Source organism: Phoca vitulina, unplaced genomic scaffold (genome assembly GCF_004348235.1).
Source record: "Phoca vitulina isolate PV1807 unplaced genomic scaffold, GSC_HSeal_1.0 scaffold73, whole genome shotgun sequence".
Classification (NCBI taxonomy): Eukaryota; Metazoa; Chordata; class Mammalia; order Carnivora; family Phocidae; genus Phoca; species Phoca vitulina.
The window spans coordinates 3,915,066-3,928,449 of record NW_022589776.1 but is presented as its reverse complement, the minus strand read 5'-3'; the positions used below and the strand labels follow the sequence as shown (position 1 = coordinate 3,928,449).

The following is a 13,384-nucleotide window of genomic DNA, read 5'->3' as shown; positions in this document are numbered from 1 at the left end:
TACCTATGTGCAGCAAAGCAAATGTCAATAAAAGGGGGCTTCTCATTTTCGGATTCTTTTACATTTTAGTCTTCTGGGATTCTGAAACTTCTTTTTTTTTTTAAGTTTATTTATTTATTTATTTATTTTTAAAAAAGATTTTATTTATTTGAGAGAGAGAATGAGATAGAGAGAGAGAGCATGAGAGGGGGGAGGGTCAGAGAGAGAAGCAGACTCCCTGCTCAGCAGGGAGCCCGACGTGGGACTCGATCCCAGGACTCCAGGATCATGACCTGAGCCGAAGGCAGTTGCTTAACCAACTGAGCCACCCAGGCGCCCTTTTCTTTTAAATTTAGAGAGAGATTGAGTGTGCGTGCAAGCAGGGGGAGGGGCAAAAGGTGAGGAAGAGAGAGAGAATCTCAAGCGGACTCCATGCTGAGTACACAGCCTGATGCAGGGCTCCATCTCCCGACCTTGAGATCATGACCTGAGCCAAAATCAAGAGTTGGATGCTCAATTGGCTGAGCCACTCAGGCGCCCCTGAAACTTTACTTTTTAAATTTAAATGTTTTTTAGTTTTTCTTTGGATTTTGGCACACCATGGTGTGTTGAAAGTGACCTTGCTATTAATATAGGCTTAGGAATGAGCTTAAAGCATTTCTCCATCATATGTATTTATTATTATTTTTAATAACCCCCAAAATCATGAGGATATGGTCCAGGGTGGTTTTGGTTATCATTCCCAATTAGTGATCAATTTTCATTCAGATAATGGTAGTTCATCTTTGTGGACTTTCTTCATTTCTCCAAAACATCCTTGGACTCTGATTCATGCTTTTATTTTAGATCCTGCTGCTCCCAGTCATGAAACATGTTTGAAGAGTGAATTTAGATTAATTCTTCTTTCTACTTCCTTTATTTTTTTAAATTTTTTATTGTTATGTTAATCACCATACATTACATCATTAATTTTTGATGTAGTGTTCCATGATTCATTGTTTGTGTATAACACCCAGTGCTCCATGCAGAACATGCCCTCTTTAATACCCATCACCAGGCTAACCCATCCTCCCACCCCTCTCCCCTCTAGAACGCTCAGTTTGTTTTTCAGAGTCCATCATCTCTCATGGTTTGGCTCCCCCTCCGATTCCCCCCTTCATTCTTCCCCTCCTGCTATCTTCTTCTTTTTTTTTTTTTAACATATATTGTATTATTTGTTTCAGAGGTACAGATCTGTGATTCAACAGTCTTGCACAATTCACAGCGCTCACCATAGCACATACCTTCCCCAATGTCTATCACCCAGCCACCCCATCCCTCCCCCCCCACCACTCCAGCAACCCTCAGTTTGTTTCCTGAGATTAAGAATTCCTCCTATCAGTGAGGTCATATGATACATGTCTTTCTCTGATTGACTTATTTCGCTCAGCATAACACCCTCCAGTTCTATCCACATTGTTGCAAATGGCAAGATCTCATTCCTTTTGATGGCTGCATAATATTCCATTTCATATATATACCACATCTTCTTTATCCATTCATCTGTCGATGGACATCTTGGCTCTTTCCACAGTTTGGCTATTGTTCCACTTCCTTTAAATTGTTGTCCTTTTTCTTTCTTCTGTTTTTTAGTACTATAATGTCTTGCATTGATGCCTGATAGGGAAACACTTGCTTCCCTTATATTCATCACTCTGCTCTTATACTTCTAGCTACCAAATGTGTGTGTGATTTTACACTAAGCAGTTCTTCAATTCTGTGCAGACACCAACTGCATGTCCCCCAGTTCAATTCTGACACTACCTACCTGGTGTTTGCCACAGATCCCACAGGTTAATGGCTTAGTCTTAAAAGGCTGAGATGCCACTTCAGATGCTAAATGCAAGTCCACCTTGTCACCTCTTCTTCTGACTGACTATAACTTGGAGGTTCCTGTGACCTCCTCTTTGGGTTTGATAATTTGCTAGAATGGCTCACCAGACTCAGGAAAAGTTACTTGCTAGGTTACCAGTTCATTATAAAAGAATATACGACTCAGGAAGAGATGGAAGAGATGCACAGGGCAAGGTATATGGGAAAGGGCATAGAACTTCCATACACTCTCCAGGTGTGACACCCTCTCAGCATCTCCACGTGTTCACCAACCTGTATGGTTGGTTCCCTTGGTAGTCAGCCCTCATTTGGAGGTTCTGCAGGAGCCCTTAGCCACCAGTCATGTCATTAAGCATACAGAAACTTAAAATCAAGGGTTTTAGGACCTGTGGCCAGGAGCTGAATGAAGACCAATTATATATTTTTTATTATAAATCACAGTATCATAGTGCTCTAGTAACTTAGCCAAATCCCTTCAGAATCTCATTAAATATAAATGCCTCAAATTTATTATGTGCTAAGTGATTTCCATTTCTCTAAACTTATAAAATTTTATTTTGGTTTGACACTTTTTCAGACTTTTTCACACAGGTAGATTGCATCATTTTATGTTCTCTATCTATCTATCTATCTTAGGGCAGCATTTGTACCTTACTTGTTTAATCCTTTATTTTTTAGATTTTATAGTATTTTTATTTTTATATTCCCTGGGTTTTTGATTTCAATAAAATTATTGTCTTCAAAGAAAGTAGAATATAATTAAAAACTTAAAACAAAAATTCTCCCATTTTCCATGGAGAACAAATGATATATAATCAGGATAATTATCCTAGTATGATAGTTGTTTTATTTTAAATTGAACCATATGAGATTACTGGTTTGGGACCAGTAATTATTGGAAATATTGTTTGAACATTGGCAGTTTTATGTAGTTTACCTCATATAAAGCAGCATCCATATATAATAATAGATGTATTATCCAGCATAAACTTTGGGGTACTAAAAATATGGGGCATTATCCTCAGAGAATAGGGCATTACAGTTTACTATTTTGGGATTTCAGGTGATACTGGAATTTTTTTTCTGGTGTTTCAAGTTCAAAAGTGGAGTGAAATTATTATTATGATCTTAATTATGTGTTATGTATCACACCAGTGATATTGGCTGTCTCTGGATGTTGATATTGTAGATGTTGACTTTATCTTTCTTTTAAATGTGTTTTTTAAAGCAGTCATACTAAAGACCCTCAGCAGTTGTTTAAGGATTTGAAGAGTGGAGTATTTCAAGGTAATTAATGAAAAAGGTTAATTGGTGACCATGGGATGCTTGGCTGAATTAGAGCTTAGGATCGCTGGAGTTGAATATATGAACCAAAAAGCAAAAGTCAAGAGGTGTCAGTGATGGTCGGAAATGACTGGGATGTTTTATAGATGGCTAGGATCATAGAGTGATTTTGCTACTTGGATTGAACCAGACCAGAGTGGTTTGGAGTGGAAGACTAACCTTTGGAAATGGACCTGGGGTGTGAGAGTATTTATCAGTTGATCAGCTTTTATTTGAAAGAGTTCCAAGACAGACTGTGTCTTTGAGGGAGAGGAAGGTTTTGGTTAAGGTGGGAGTATGGTGTGAAAAATTTTAGGGTGGAGAATAGTTTATTAAACTGGATGGAAGAGTTGAAAGCATTTGACAATGCTAATTACTTGTTTTACACTCTTCCCCCATTCCTCCGTGGTTTCTATAATAGTATGCTGTCTTGTCTTCTGGTTTTGTGGTTACTGTTCTGCACTTCTTGATAGTTAATGCAGAACTGCTCCTTCTTTCTTTGCCCATCTCTTAAACATTGGTGTTCTCCCTACCATGTTGCTATCTATCTATCTATTTATTTATTTATTTATCTATCTATCTTATCTCTGCTGAGTATACTGGTTGACATTGGGTGATTTCATTATCATAGCTTCAGATTTATTATTCTCCTTTCTCATAGCTTATATATCTTTCAATGTATTATTTTTTACCCTGTTTATTCTCTATTTCCTCATTGTTTTCCCTAGCAAAATTCTATTAGTCCCTTCAAGGCTCAGCCTTCATTTACTTTCAGATCTAATTTCACTTATCCAGTTGCCTCTCTCCTCTTCCCGTTTTCCATCTAGGTTAGGAGCAACCTTACCTTAAATTCTGTGTGCATACCATCATCATAATGTTTACTATGATATTTCAACTGTTGGCTTACTTGTTTGTTCTCTTCCCTGGACTGAGTTCCATGAGGGCAAGGGCTGTAGTTTTCTAAATCCTGTTCTTCCCAGTGCTTAGCAAAATGCTTAGCACTGGTAAATATTTGAATTAATAAGTTATCAATTGTATTACCAACTGTGTATGGATAGTCACAGAAGAGAAGGTGCTAATGTTAATAAACCTTAAAAGTCCATTTTCCCTTACCAGTCATGAAAGAAATGAAAAGTTAAATAATGAGGTACTGTTTTCAAGAAGTACTATAGCATAATGAGTAACAGCAGGAATTCTGGAGCAAGGGGGCTGCCATGATTTGAATACCAGTTCTGCCACTTACATGCTGAATGATCTTGGTCAAGTCATCTAACCTTTCTGTGCTTTTCATTTTCCTAATGTTTAATAGTACCTGTTTCACATCTTATGACAAGTATGACACAAGTATTCATTATTGTTATTTTACATTTTAAAAATTGGTTCAATGTATTTGGTTTAGATTAAGACAGCCACTTACAGATACTGGTGATAGAAATTTTAATTTGTGTAGTGTTTCTGGAAAGCAGTTTCACATAGTGAAGCTTTCCTAACTATATTTATTTTTGGTTGAATAACTTCATTTTTAATAATCTTTTAATAGCAATTGAAATGCAGACTCATGTTCCAGAATTACTCATGCAAACAGCTTAAATCTCTAGTAAGATGAGAATGGTTAAATATATTGTTGAATGTGATTCAGCAGTTAAAATGTTTGCATTTTAATGTCATAGGAAAAGGTTAGGTATCAAAGATGAAGCATTATCTTAAACATGTCTTAAAAAATGCTTAAGAGGCAAATGTTAAGATGCTAACTTGTGATTGCTTTTGGGTAGTGGGATTTAACCTCTGTGAAACTAATTTTTTTTTTAATTTTTTTTATTGTTATGTTAATCCCCATACATTACATCATTAGTTTTAGATATAGTGTTCCATGATTCATTGTTTGTGCATAACACCCAGTGCTCCATGCAGAACGTGCCCTCCTTAATACCCATCACCAGGCTAACCCATCCCCCCACCCCCCTCCCCTCTAGAACCCTCAGTTTGTTTTTCAGAGTCCATCGTCTCTCATGGTTCTTCTCCCCCTCCGATTTCCCCCCCTTCATTCTTCCCCTCCTGCTACATTCTTCTTCTTTTTTTTTCTTTCTTAACATATATTGCATTATTTGTGTGAAACTAATTTTTATTTTAAAATGGAGTTAACAACTGACATGCTGACATTAATTGCTAACAAATGAGGTAATTGGAAAGTCTTTGGATGTCTCCTATTTTTATTAAGTCACACTGTCATTTTTGTTGATCATTCATATCTGAATAATGAATAAAGTCAATCCTTGTTGCATTGAAGAAGTACAGCGTTGTGTTTTCTTAAATATTAAGTCTCTACATTTTTTAACATAGAACTTTTCAGCTTTTTGTCTGCAATTTTTCATCCCTGCAATCTATTATTAGTGCCCAATTTTCTAGAAATTATTTTCCAAATGCAGAGTTATTTTATGATCATGGTGATGCCAGTGTGGTTTGGTTTAGGCTTTTTTCCCCCCCCTCTCTATTTTGTCTGCAGCAACTGGAACAGATCCAGAAGGAGCTGAGTGTTTTGGAAGAGGATATTAAAAGAGTGGAAGTAAGAAATCAAGAATTTCTCACATCTCTAGCAATTTTCAGTTTCATGAAATTGTCACTTTTCCTTTAAATTACTGCATTAAATTTATGGGATTTGTTTCCACTATATAGAATGTAACAGATGTTACTTAAAATACTTAATTTTAATTCAGAGTGCATTTTCATACAAAAAGCATTCTGAACACTTTATGATAAAATGTATACTAAATTTGTTTTCACTGTTTTATTGCCATAATTATTCTTGGGTAGATTGAAAAAAATCATTTAATTTTCTTGGTACTCTATCCTAGTAACTTAAATCAACTCCCACAAAACCCTCAATTATCATTAAAATTATAATGTCACAATTCTATTGTTTTATTAAGTAAGTAATTTTTTACATATCTTCTGTGCTAAGGTTAATTTACAAAGAGTTACAAAAACACGTGAACAATAATCTAGGCATTTATAGTATAATATAGTTTACTTATGGAAATCCATGGGAAGATCTTTTGGAGGCTCATAGGCTATTATGATGTGAGGTTATTTTCTGCAACTACATTTAAATTTAGTGTGTGTTTTAAATTGTTCATATGTGTTGTAATTTTCTTTTGCTGATATGTAGAACATGTTAAATGATCTTGAGTTTAATATTTTGTGGAAATTCAGTATCCCATGTGGCATTCCTAACTTGTTACTTGTAACTTGTTACTACTATGCTTATGTCCCTTGTTGTATGACTGAACTGAGCTTGGGTTAGACAGAAGTAATTCTACCTGATTATGTATCTTTAGTGGCATTTTAAGAATTTGCTGCTTTCCCATTAATCAGAATAACACATAAAAAAGGCCAGGTTGTTGGTATGATTCAGAGGTGCATAATTTATGCAATAATAGTTGATTAGGAGGCTTCTTCCTCTGAGTTAATGAGTTAGGCTTTAAGTCTTTATTTTAAAATGCTAATATTTGAATCAAGATGACTTGCTTAATGCTTTCAGAAGATATTTTTAAAGTAAACACATACCTGTTTTTCTGGACTTTAGAGAGCTGAATCTAATGATTCACATACCATACTGTCATACTTATCTTAATATTTATCAATAGGTTCTCACTTGGATTAATGATTAGCTTATAGTACAATATAGTACATCTCATTTGAAATATTTATATTTGTCTTTGTCTGCATTTGGTGGCTTCATTAGTGATGAACAATATTTATTAAAGAGTTTCAAGTTCTCTAAGAATGTGTACCGTAGAAAAAGCTGTCTCTGAACTTTTTAGATAATCTTGCTTTGTACTCTGAGGAGAGGAAGCCTTGAGAAATACGGATGTTGAGACAAAATGTGACTGAGAAAAATCTAGGATTGGAAGGGAATATAATATCGTATCTCATTTTGACTTCTACATCTTCTGTTTGGAGTGTCTACTATAACTCAAATAATTGTGTTTTCAGGAAATGAGCGGCTTGTACTCTCCTGTCAGTGAGGATAGCACAGTGCCTCAATTTGAAGCTCCTTCTCCATCACACAGGTACAAAGCTTCAAATTTGTAATTACTTAGGATTTATGTTGCAAAATGCACATATGGTACTAGTCCTTGGGAGCCTTTTCCATGTAATATTCAAAACCCCTGAGAAATTGCTTTTGGTCATGATCTAGAAATGAGATTCAGATGGACCATCTGTTTCCTTAATGCTTTGAATTTTCATGCCACAAACAGCAGAATATTGTAATATTATGAATTCACTGTTGGATTAAAAGTTTGGTGAATTTCTTGAAATAATAGTAGCTTTAAATATCTTGTGAGTTAAAATCAAATGACCTTAAAAATCTGCAATTTGAGAACATGAAATGGTAGGTAAGATTAGGGAGAAATTTGATAAAGTAAAACGCTGGGCTTTTCCCCTAAAAACTTTGGTATTTTCTTCATTACTCTGTGTTGTTAATTTGTCTTCTCTTCTATATGCTCTGTTAGAACAGGGATTATTTTGTCTTGCTCGTGATTGTTTCCCTAGGTTTTAGAGTAGCAGTAGTGACGGGCCTCCTTCAGTAAGTATTTGTGAAGTACAATAAATGTCTGTGGTTCCTTCTAGCTTTGAAGTTCTAGTTGATGAAATCTATCCTACCTAAAATTGGAATTTGAAATTTTTGCTTGAAGTGTTCAAAGTAAGAGCAATTTTACATGTTTTTAACTTACTAATCCATTTAGGATAATGGCCCAGTGGAAGCTTTTCAAACAGTTTTGGGATAACATGTGAATTATCAGGCAGTTCAGTGCCAGTACAAGAGATTACACCAGTCTTCAAAACCTGTGTCAGTTCGGGAAAGCTATGGTGGATCTAGTTTAGTATGATATGAGGGGAAAGGGGCACAGGGAACCTTTTGGTTAACGAAGGTTCCTGGGATGTTTGATATTTTCCTCATTAACCATTTATGGAGAATCCTTGTGAGTTCTAGTTGATTCTAGAGTCACATTAGCTATGTAATTCAACTTTTTTCCTTTGTATTTTATTTTCTTTAAAACACTTGGGAATGACTCAGTCTGTGGGATATTGTTACCTTTAAGTTTAATGCTCACTCTCTGAAATACATGGGATCGTTGTCAGTGGAATACTGTGTGAGTGTAGGCAGGTAAGCAAAAATTGTCATCTCACAAAATATTCACTGACAGTTCCCATTGTCCTATCTCTCTCTTGTTTAATGGTAGCATTTCTTTCTATTGTGTCCAGGTTTTTGTTATTCAGTCTCTCACTGATGGGTTTTAGTAACATGTGATAATATAGTATTATATTACTTTAACTGGCTCTATTTATTGAATGCCTCTGATATGCATTAGGCCCTGTTATATTTGTTGGAATATAGCTGGCAAAGTCCCTGCCCTTAATGGAGCTTACCTTTTGGGAGGTGTCTGTGTGAGGCTTGGGGAGATACTAAACAAATATATATATGATGTAGTAGTAGTAGTAGAGCATGTAAGTAGTATGTTAGGAAGAAAAATTAAGCATATTAGGGGTTTGCAAAAAAAAAATTAGGGCATATTAGGACCGGAAATACTATGTAGTTCCAGTTAGTTTGTATAGTCAGGCTTCTCTGGGGAGGTAACATTTAAGCTAACACGTGAATGAAGTGTAAATATGATAGAAAGTCAGGGTCCCTGGGTGCTACCATTACACTCTTGGTTTCTGCTCAGGTTGTGATCTCAGGGTCATTAGATTGAGCCCCAAGTCAGGCTCTGCCCTGAAGGCACAGTGTGCTTAAGACTTTCTTTCCCTCTCCCTCTGCCCCCCCAATAAATAAATAAATAAATTTTTTTTTTTTTAAGATTTTATTTATTTATTTGACAGAGAGAGACACAGCGAGAGAGGGAACACAAGCAGGGGGAGTGGAAGAGGGAGAAGCAGGCTTCCCGCGGAGCAGGGAGCCCGATGCAGGGCTCTATCCCAGGACCCTGGGATCATGACCTGAGCCGAAGGCAGACGCTTAACGACTGAGCCACCCAGGCGCCCCTAAATAAATAAATCTTTAAAAAAGAAAAGTCTTGGGAGAGTTTTGAGCAGGATCTGATTTAGATTTTAAAATGTTTACTGGGGTACCCAGGTGGAAGATAGAGAAGAGACTGTCCCAACCCCCTGCCATTAGAAGTGTGGTAAAAGTTAGGAGGCAAGTTAACAGTCTAGAAGAGAGGAGATGGTGCCTTGGATTAGGATTTTATTGGAGGAAGAGATGAGAAGTGGTTTTGCATGGCCTTCCGTATCTTTTTTTGTGCTTTAGAATTGAATTTAACTCCCAAAACAGGATGTTAAAATACCTTTACTTATACCTTTTCCTTTTGCCGAGAGAGATAGGACAATGGGAACTGTCAGTGAATATTTTGTGAGATGACAATTTTTGCTTACCTTCATACACTCACATAGTATTCCATTGACAAAGATCCCATGTATTTCAGAAAGTGAGCATTAAACTTAAGGGTAACAATATCCCACAGACTGAGTCATTCCCAGGTGTTTTAAAGAAAATAAAATACAAAGGAAAAAAGTTGAATTACATAGTTAATGTGACTCTAGAATATCTTATTTATAAGATAAAGTAGCAGGGGCGCCTGGGTGGCTCAGTTGGTTAAGGGTCTGCTTTTGACTCAGGTCATGATCCCAGGGTCCTGGGATCAATTTCTGCATTGGGATCCCTGCTCAGTGGGGGCTTGCTTCTCCTGCTCTCTCTGCCTGCCACTTTATCTGCTCTCTCTCTCTCTGTCAAATAAATAAAATCTTAAAAAAAAAAAAAAGCAGATCTTATGGAAGATTCAGGATTTCATGAAATCTATGAAAACTTTGTTGGAAAACAACTAAAATCCTATGCAAAGCTATTGTCAAATGAGGTTCTGGAAGATTTAACTTAGTTAATAGTTGAAGAAGGGAAAACAGGCAAACATAATACTTTCTTCAAAAGAGTATTTTGATATTTTCATAGAACAAGTAATTTGAATATCAAGGTTTGAGAGAGACACTTGGGAAAAATCACGTAGCCCTAAAGTACTCTTAGGAAATGACCCTTAAGGTTAAGATGTGAAATTAAACATGTTATGTTATACTATCAATACTTTATTTTTCTTTATTTTTAAGAAATAGCATGTAGTTCTAATTATAGTAACCTTCTTCCACCATAATTATTAGCTTTATTATTTAAATGCAAGACAATTTTGTTTTATTCCTCACTGTAATGTTTTTGGTCTTTTTTATAGCAGGTTTACCTTAAAAAGCCTTTTTGTTGATTCATTTATTTCCTTCTGTAATGAGGACCTCTTTATATGTCTGGTCATTGAATCCCTTACATAGATTCTAAATTAATGATTAGATTATGTATTTAAATGAGAAGAAAAAGACATACAACTGTTTTCTCTTACCCCACTTCCCCCAGGATTTTATCTTCTGTATACCATGATTAGCTATAATTTTCATATCCTGTGTATTCTCTTTTTGCTGTTTAGACCCTCCATATCACATGGAGTCTAGCAGTGGTCTTTTAACTATCCTCTTGCCTTGTATTGCCAGAAATCTGATCATGTTTCTTTCCTGCTTAAAATCCTTCAGTGACTTTCCACTACATGTAAGTTGGTTTAGATCCAACTGTTTTGCATGGCCTTCTGTATCTTTTTTTGTGCTTTAGAATTAAATTTAACTCCCAAAACAGGATGTTAAAATACCTTTACTTATACCTATTCCTTTTGCCTAGAAACTTCTGGATTCATCTCTTACATAGCTCCCCCTTTCCAAAGTGCCCCCCCTTCAAGAATCCAACCAAGGGTGAACTCTATTCTTTTTTGATATACCATTTCCGTAAAGACTGAAGGGAGAAAGGAAGGAGGAGATAGAATTAAACACTTAAAAAAAAATTCTAATTATTTTGTTCCGGCTTCTGTGCTGTGTGTATTAGTTTTGTGTATTTCCCATAGTGTACTGTAATTCTGTGACTATTAAGTTTTTTTATACTCCTTTATTTTTATATGAGCATTTATACGTATTAGTACTTAAAATATGTTTTTGAATAAAAGTATACGTAACCTCGAGTTTAATTTTTATTAGTTTGTGAGATTATATATATATATGTATATATATATATATATTTATTTTTTTAAAGATTTTATTTATTTGTCAGAGAGAGGGAGAGAGAGAGTGCACAAGCAGGGGGAGCATCAGGCTCCCCGCTGAGCAAGGAGCCTGATGTGGGACTCGATCCCAGGACCCTGGGATCATGACCTGAGCCCAAGGCTGATGCTTAACCAGCTGAGCCATCCAGGCGTCCGCAGTTAGTGAGATTTTGATCAAAGCTTGACCATTAGTATACTTAATAAATAAACTAATACAATCTTAAAAAAACAACAGAACAAAAACTGTCAGCCAGGCTTCATTGGAATGTGGTTCGGGGTGGGGGAGAGTGTGTGATTTTTCCTTCTTAAAATTAGTTGAATTTTTTTTTTTTAAACACTTTGAAGCCTTCATCCTTTACAAATTTCTCTTATTAGAATTAGTTTAAGCTGAAGATTGCTGTTTTCAGGGCCTTTTTCATTTTGCTTTAGATTGTGAGGGGGAAAGTCTCCACAATTAATAGTGAGCTGAGTTTATACTTTACTGTTGCATAGTTATGTGTGTCAAGTGATGAGTGAATTACAGAATGGTAGGCAAGCATGGTCTTTTTTACCTGTTGACAAATGGGATTGGTCCTTTTATCTGATAATACAATTATGAGCATATCTATCTTAATATACTCTTTTAGAGGATTATTAATATATGATATTAATATAACATTAATATATTGATACAAAGGTTATTAATTTTTAACTTTAGCTCAAACTTTAAGTACTAAAATGAAACATTTTTGTTGAGATTTTCTTCTTGATAATGACAGTGATGATTTTTAGGTTAAAACATTCTTAGAGAAAAATAATAACTAAAATTTAGATTTTTAAGTCTTTTCTAAAACCATTATGAGTAATGATGCTTGTAAATTTTTAAATGCTTCTCATTGATGTGTTTTCTGTCTTAGAAATAATAGTCTCATAATTGCTTTTATTCTTTGTCTTTAAGCAAGTATTTCAGAATTGTCAATTGTTACTCTCTCACCTTTGTGTTTTCAGAACTTCAAATAACTTAGTTTGGAGATAACGTATTAGTTTAAACTTCTCTATCTGCTTAAGGTAGATATGCTTTAATGTGATCCAGATAGTTACTGGAGTTAAATTTGCAGAATAACTTTTGTTTTCCTATGATAAAATAGTAAATAAATATAATAGAAATACTTTAAGTAAAATTTTTCTGACCTAGACTCTCTGATCTTTAAAATGCTTTTACCCATAAGAGAATTCCTCTTTTTTTTTTTTTTTTTAAGATTATTTATTTGTCAGAGAGAGAGAGGGAGAGCACAAGCAGGGGGAGTGGCAGGCAGAGAGAGAGGCAGACTCCCCGCTGAGCACGGAGCCTCATGTGGGACTTGATCCCAGCACCCTGGGATCATGACCTGAGCTGAAGGCAGATGCTTAACCAACTGAGCCACCAAGGCGTCCCCCATAAGAGACTTCCTGTTGATTGTAAATTTAATTCATTTTTTTGGAAGACATATTTATAAGTTTAAAATTTGAATTGTTTATTAAGGCTTCCTTTGGCATAAAAGAGGGAGGTTTATAAATAAAAAGAGATAAAAGACTTTTATGGAAGACACTTTTGCTTTTATCTAACTATTTTTAACAGATATTTTTGAGACTTAGCTTTCATTTGTGTTTCTATTGACAAAGGTCCACTTGAATCAAAATGTAGGTATAATAGGAAGGAAAAGCAAAGGGTCACTTTATCAATGCTACAATTATTTATTATTAAGAATATATACATAGGGTAGTGAGTTAATACCTTGTGAATTTGTATATAATTTGAGTAAACTAATGAAATTCAAGGAATTTGATATTTCATAATGGCTGTGGACTAGATTATGAAATTCTTCTTTAGCTCACCTGTATCAGTGAACAATTATATTTACCTATGCAATTATATTTACCTACAGTCATAAAAAAAAAAAAAGTGTGTGTGGTGGTGGGTGGTGGTTTTGGATGGCCTCAAGATCACAACCTCAGCCAAAACCAAGAGTTGAATGCTTAACTGACTGTGCCACCCAGGTACCCTCCCT

General features: G+C 35.3%; 1 protein-coding gene across 5 annotated transcripts in view; it reads left to right on the top strand.

Annotated features, from left to right (window-relative positions):
- The window catches only part of COP1 (COP1 E3 ubiquitin ligase), a 262,526-nt gene that overhangs the window by 63,097 nt on the left and 186,045 nt on the right, over positions 1-13,384 (top strand). For all 5 annotated transcript variants that reach the window (XM_032393455.1, XM_032393457.1, XM_032393454.1 and 2 more), the window contains 2 exons: positions 5,678-5,737; positions 7,168-7,244. In XM_032393455.1, the coding sequence (XP_032249346.1) occupies positions 5,678-5,737; positions 7,168-7,244 (137 nt within the window). The remainder of the gene's footprint in view (positions 1-5,677; positions 5,738-7,167; positions 7,245-13,384) is intronic.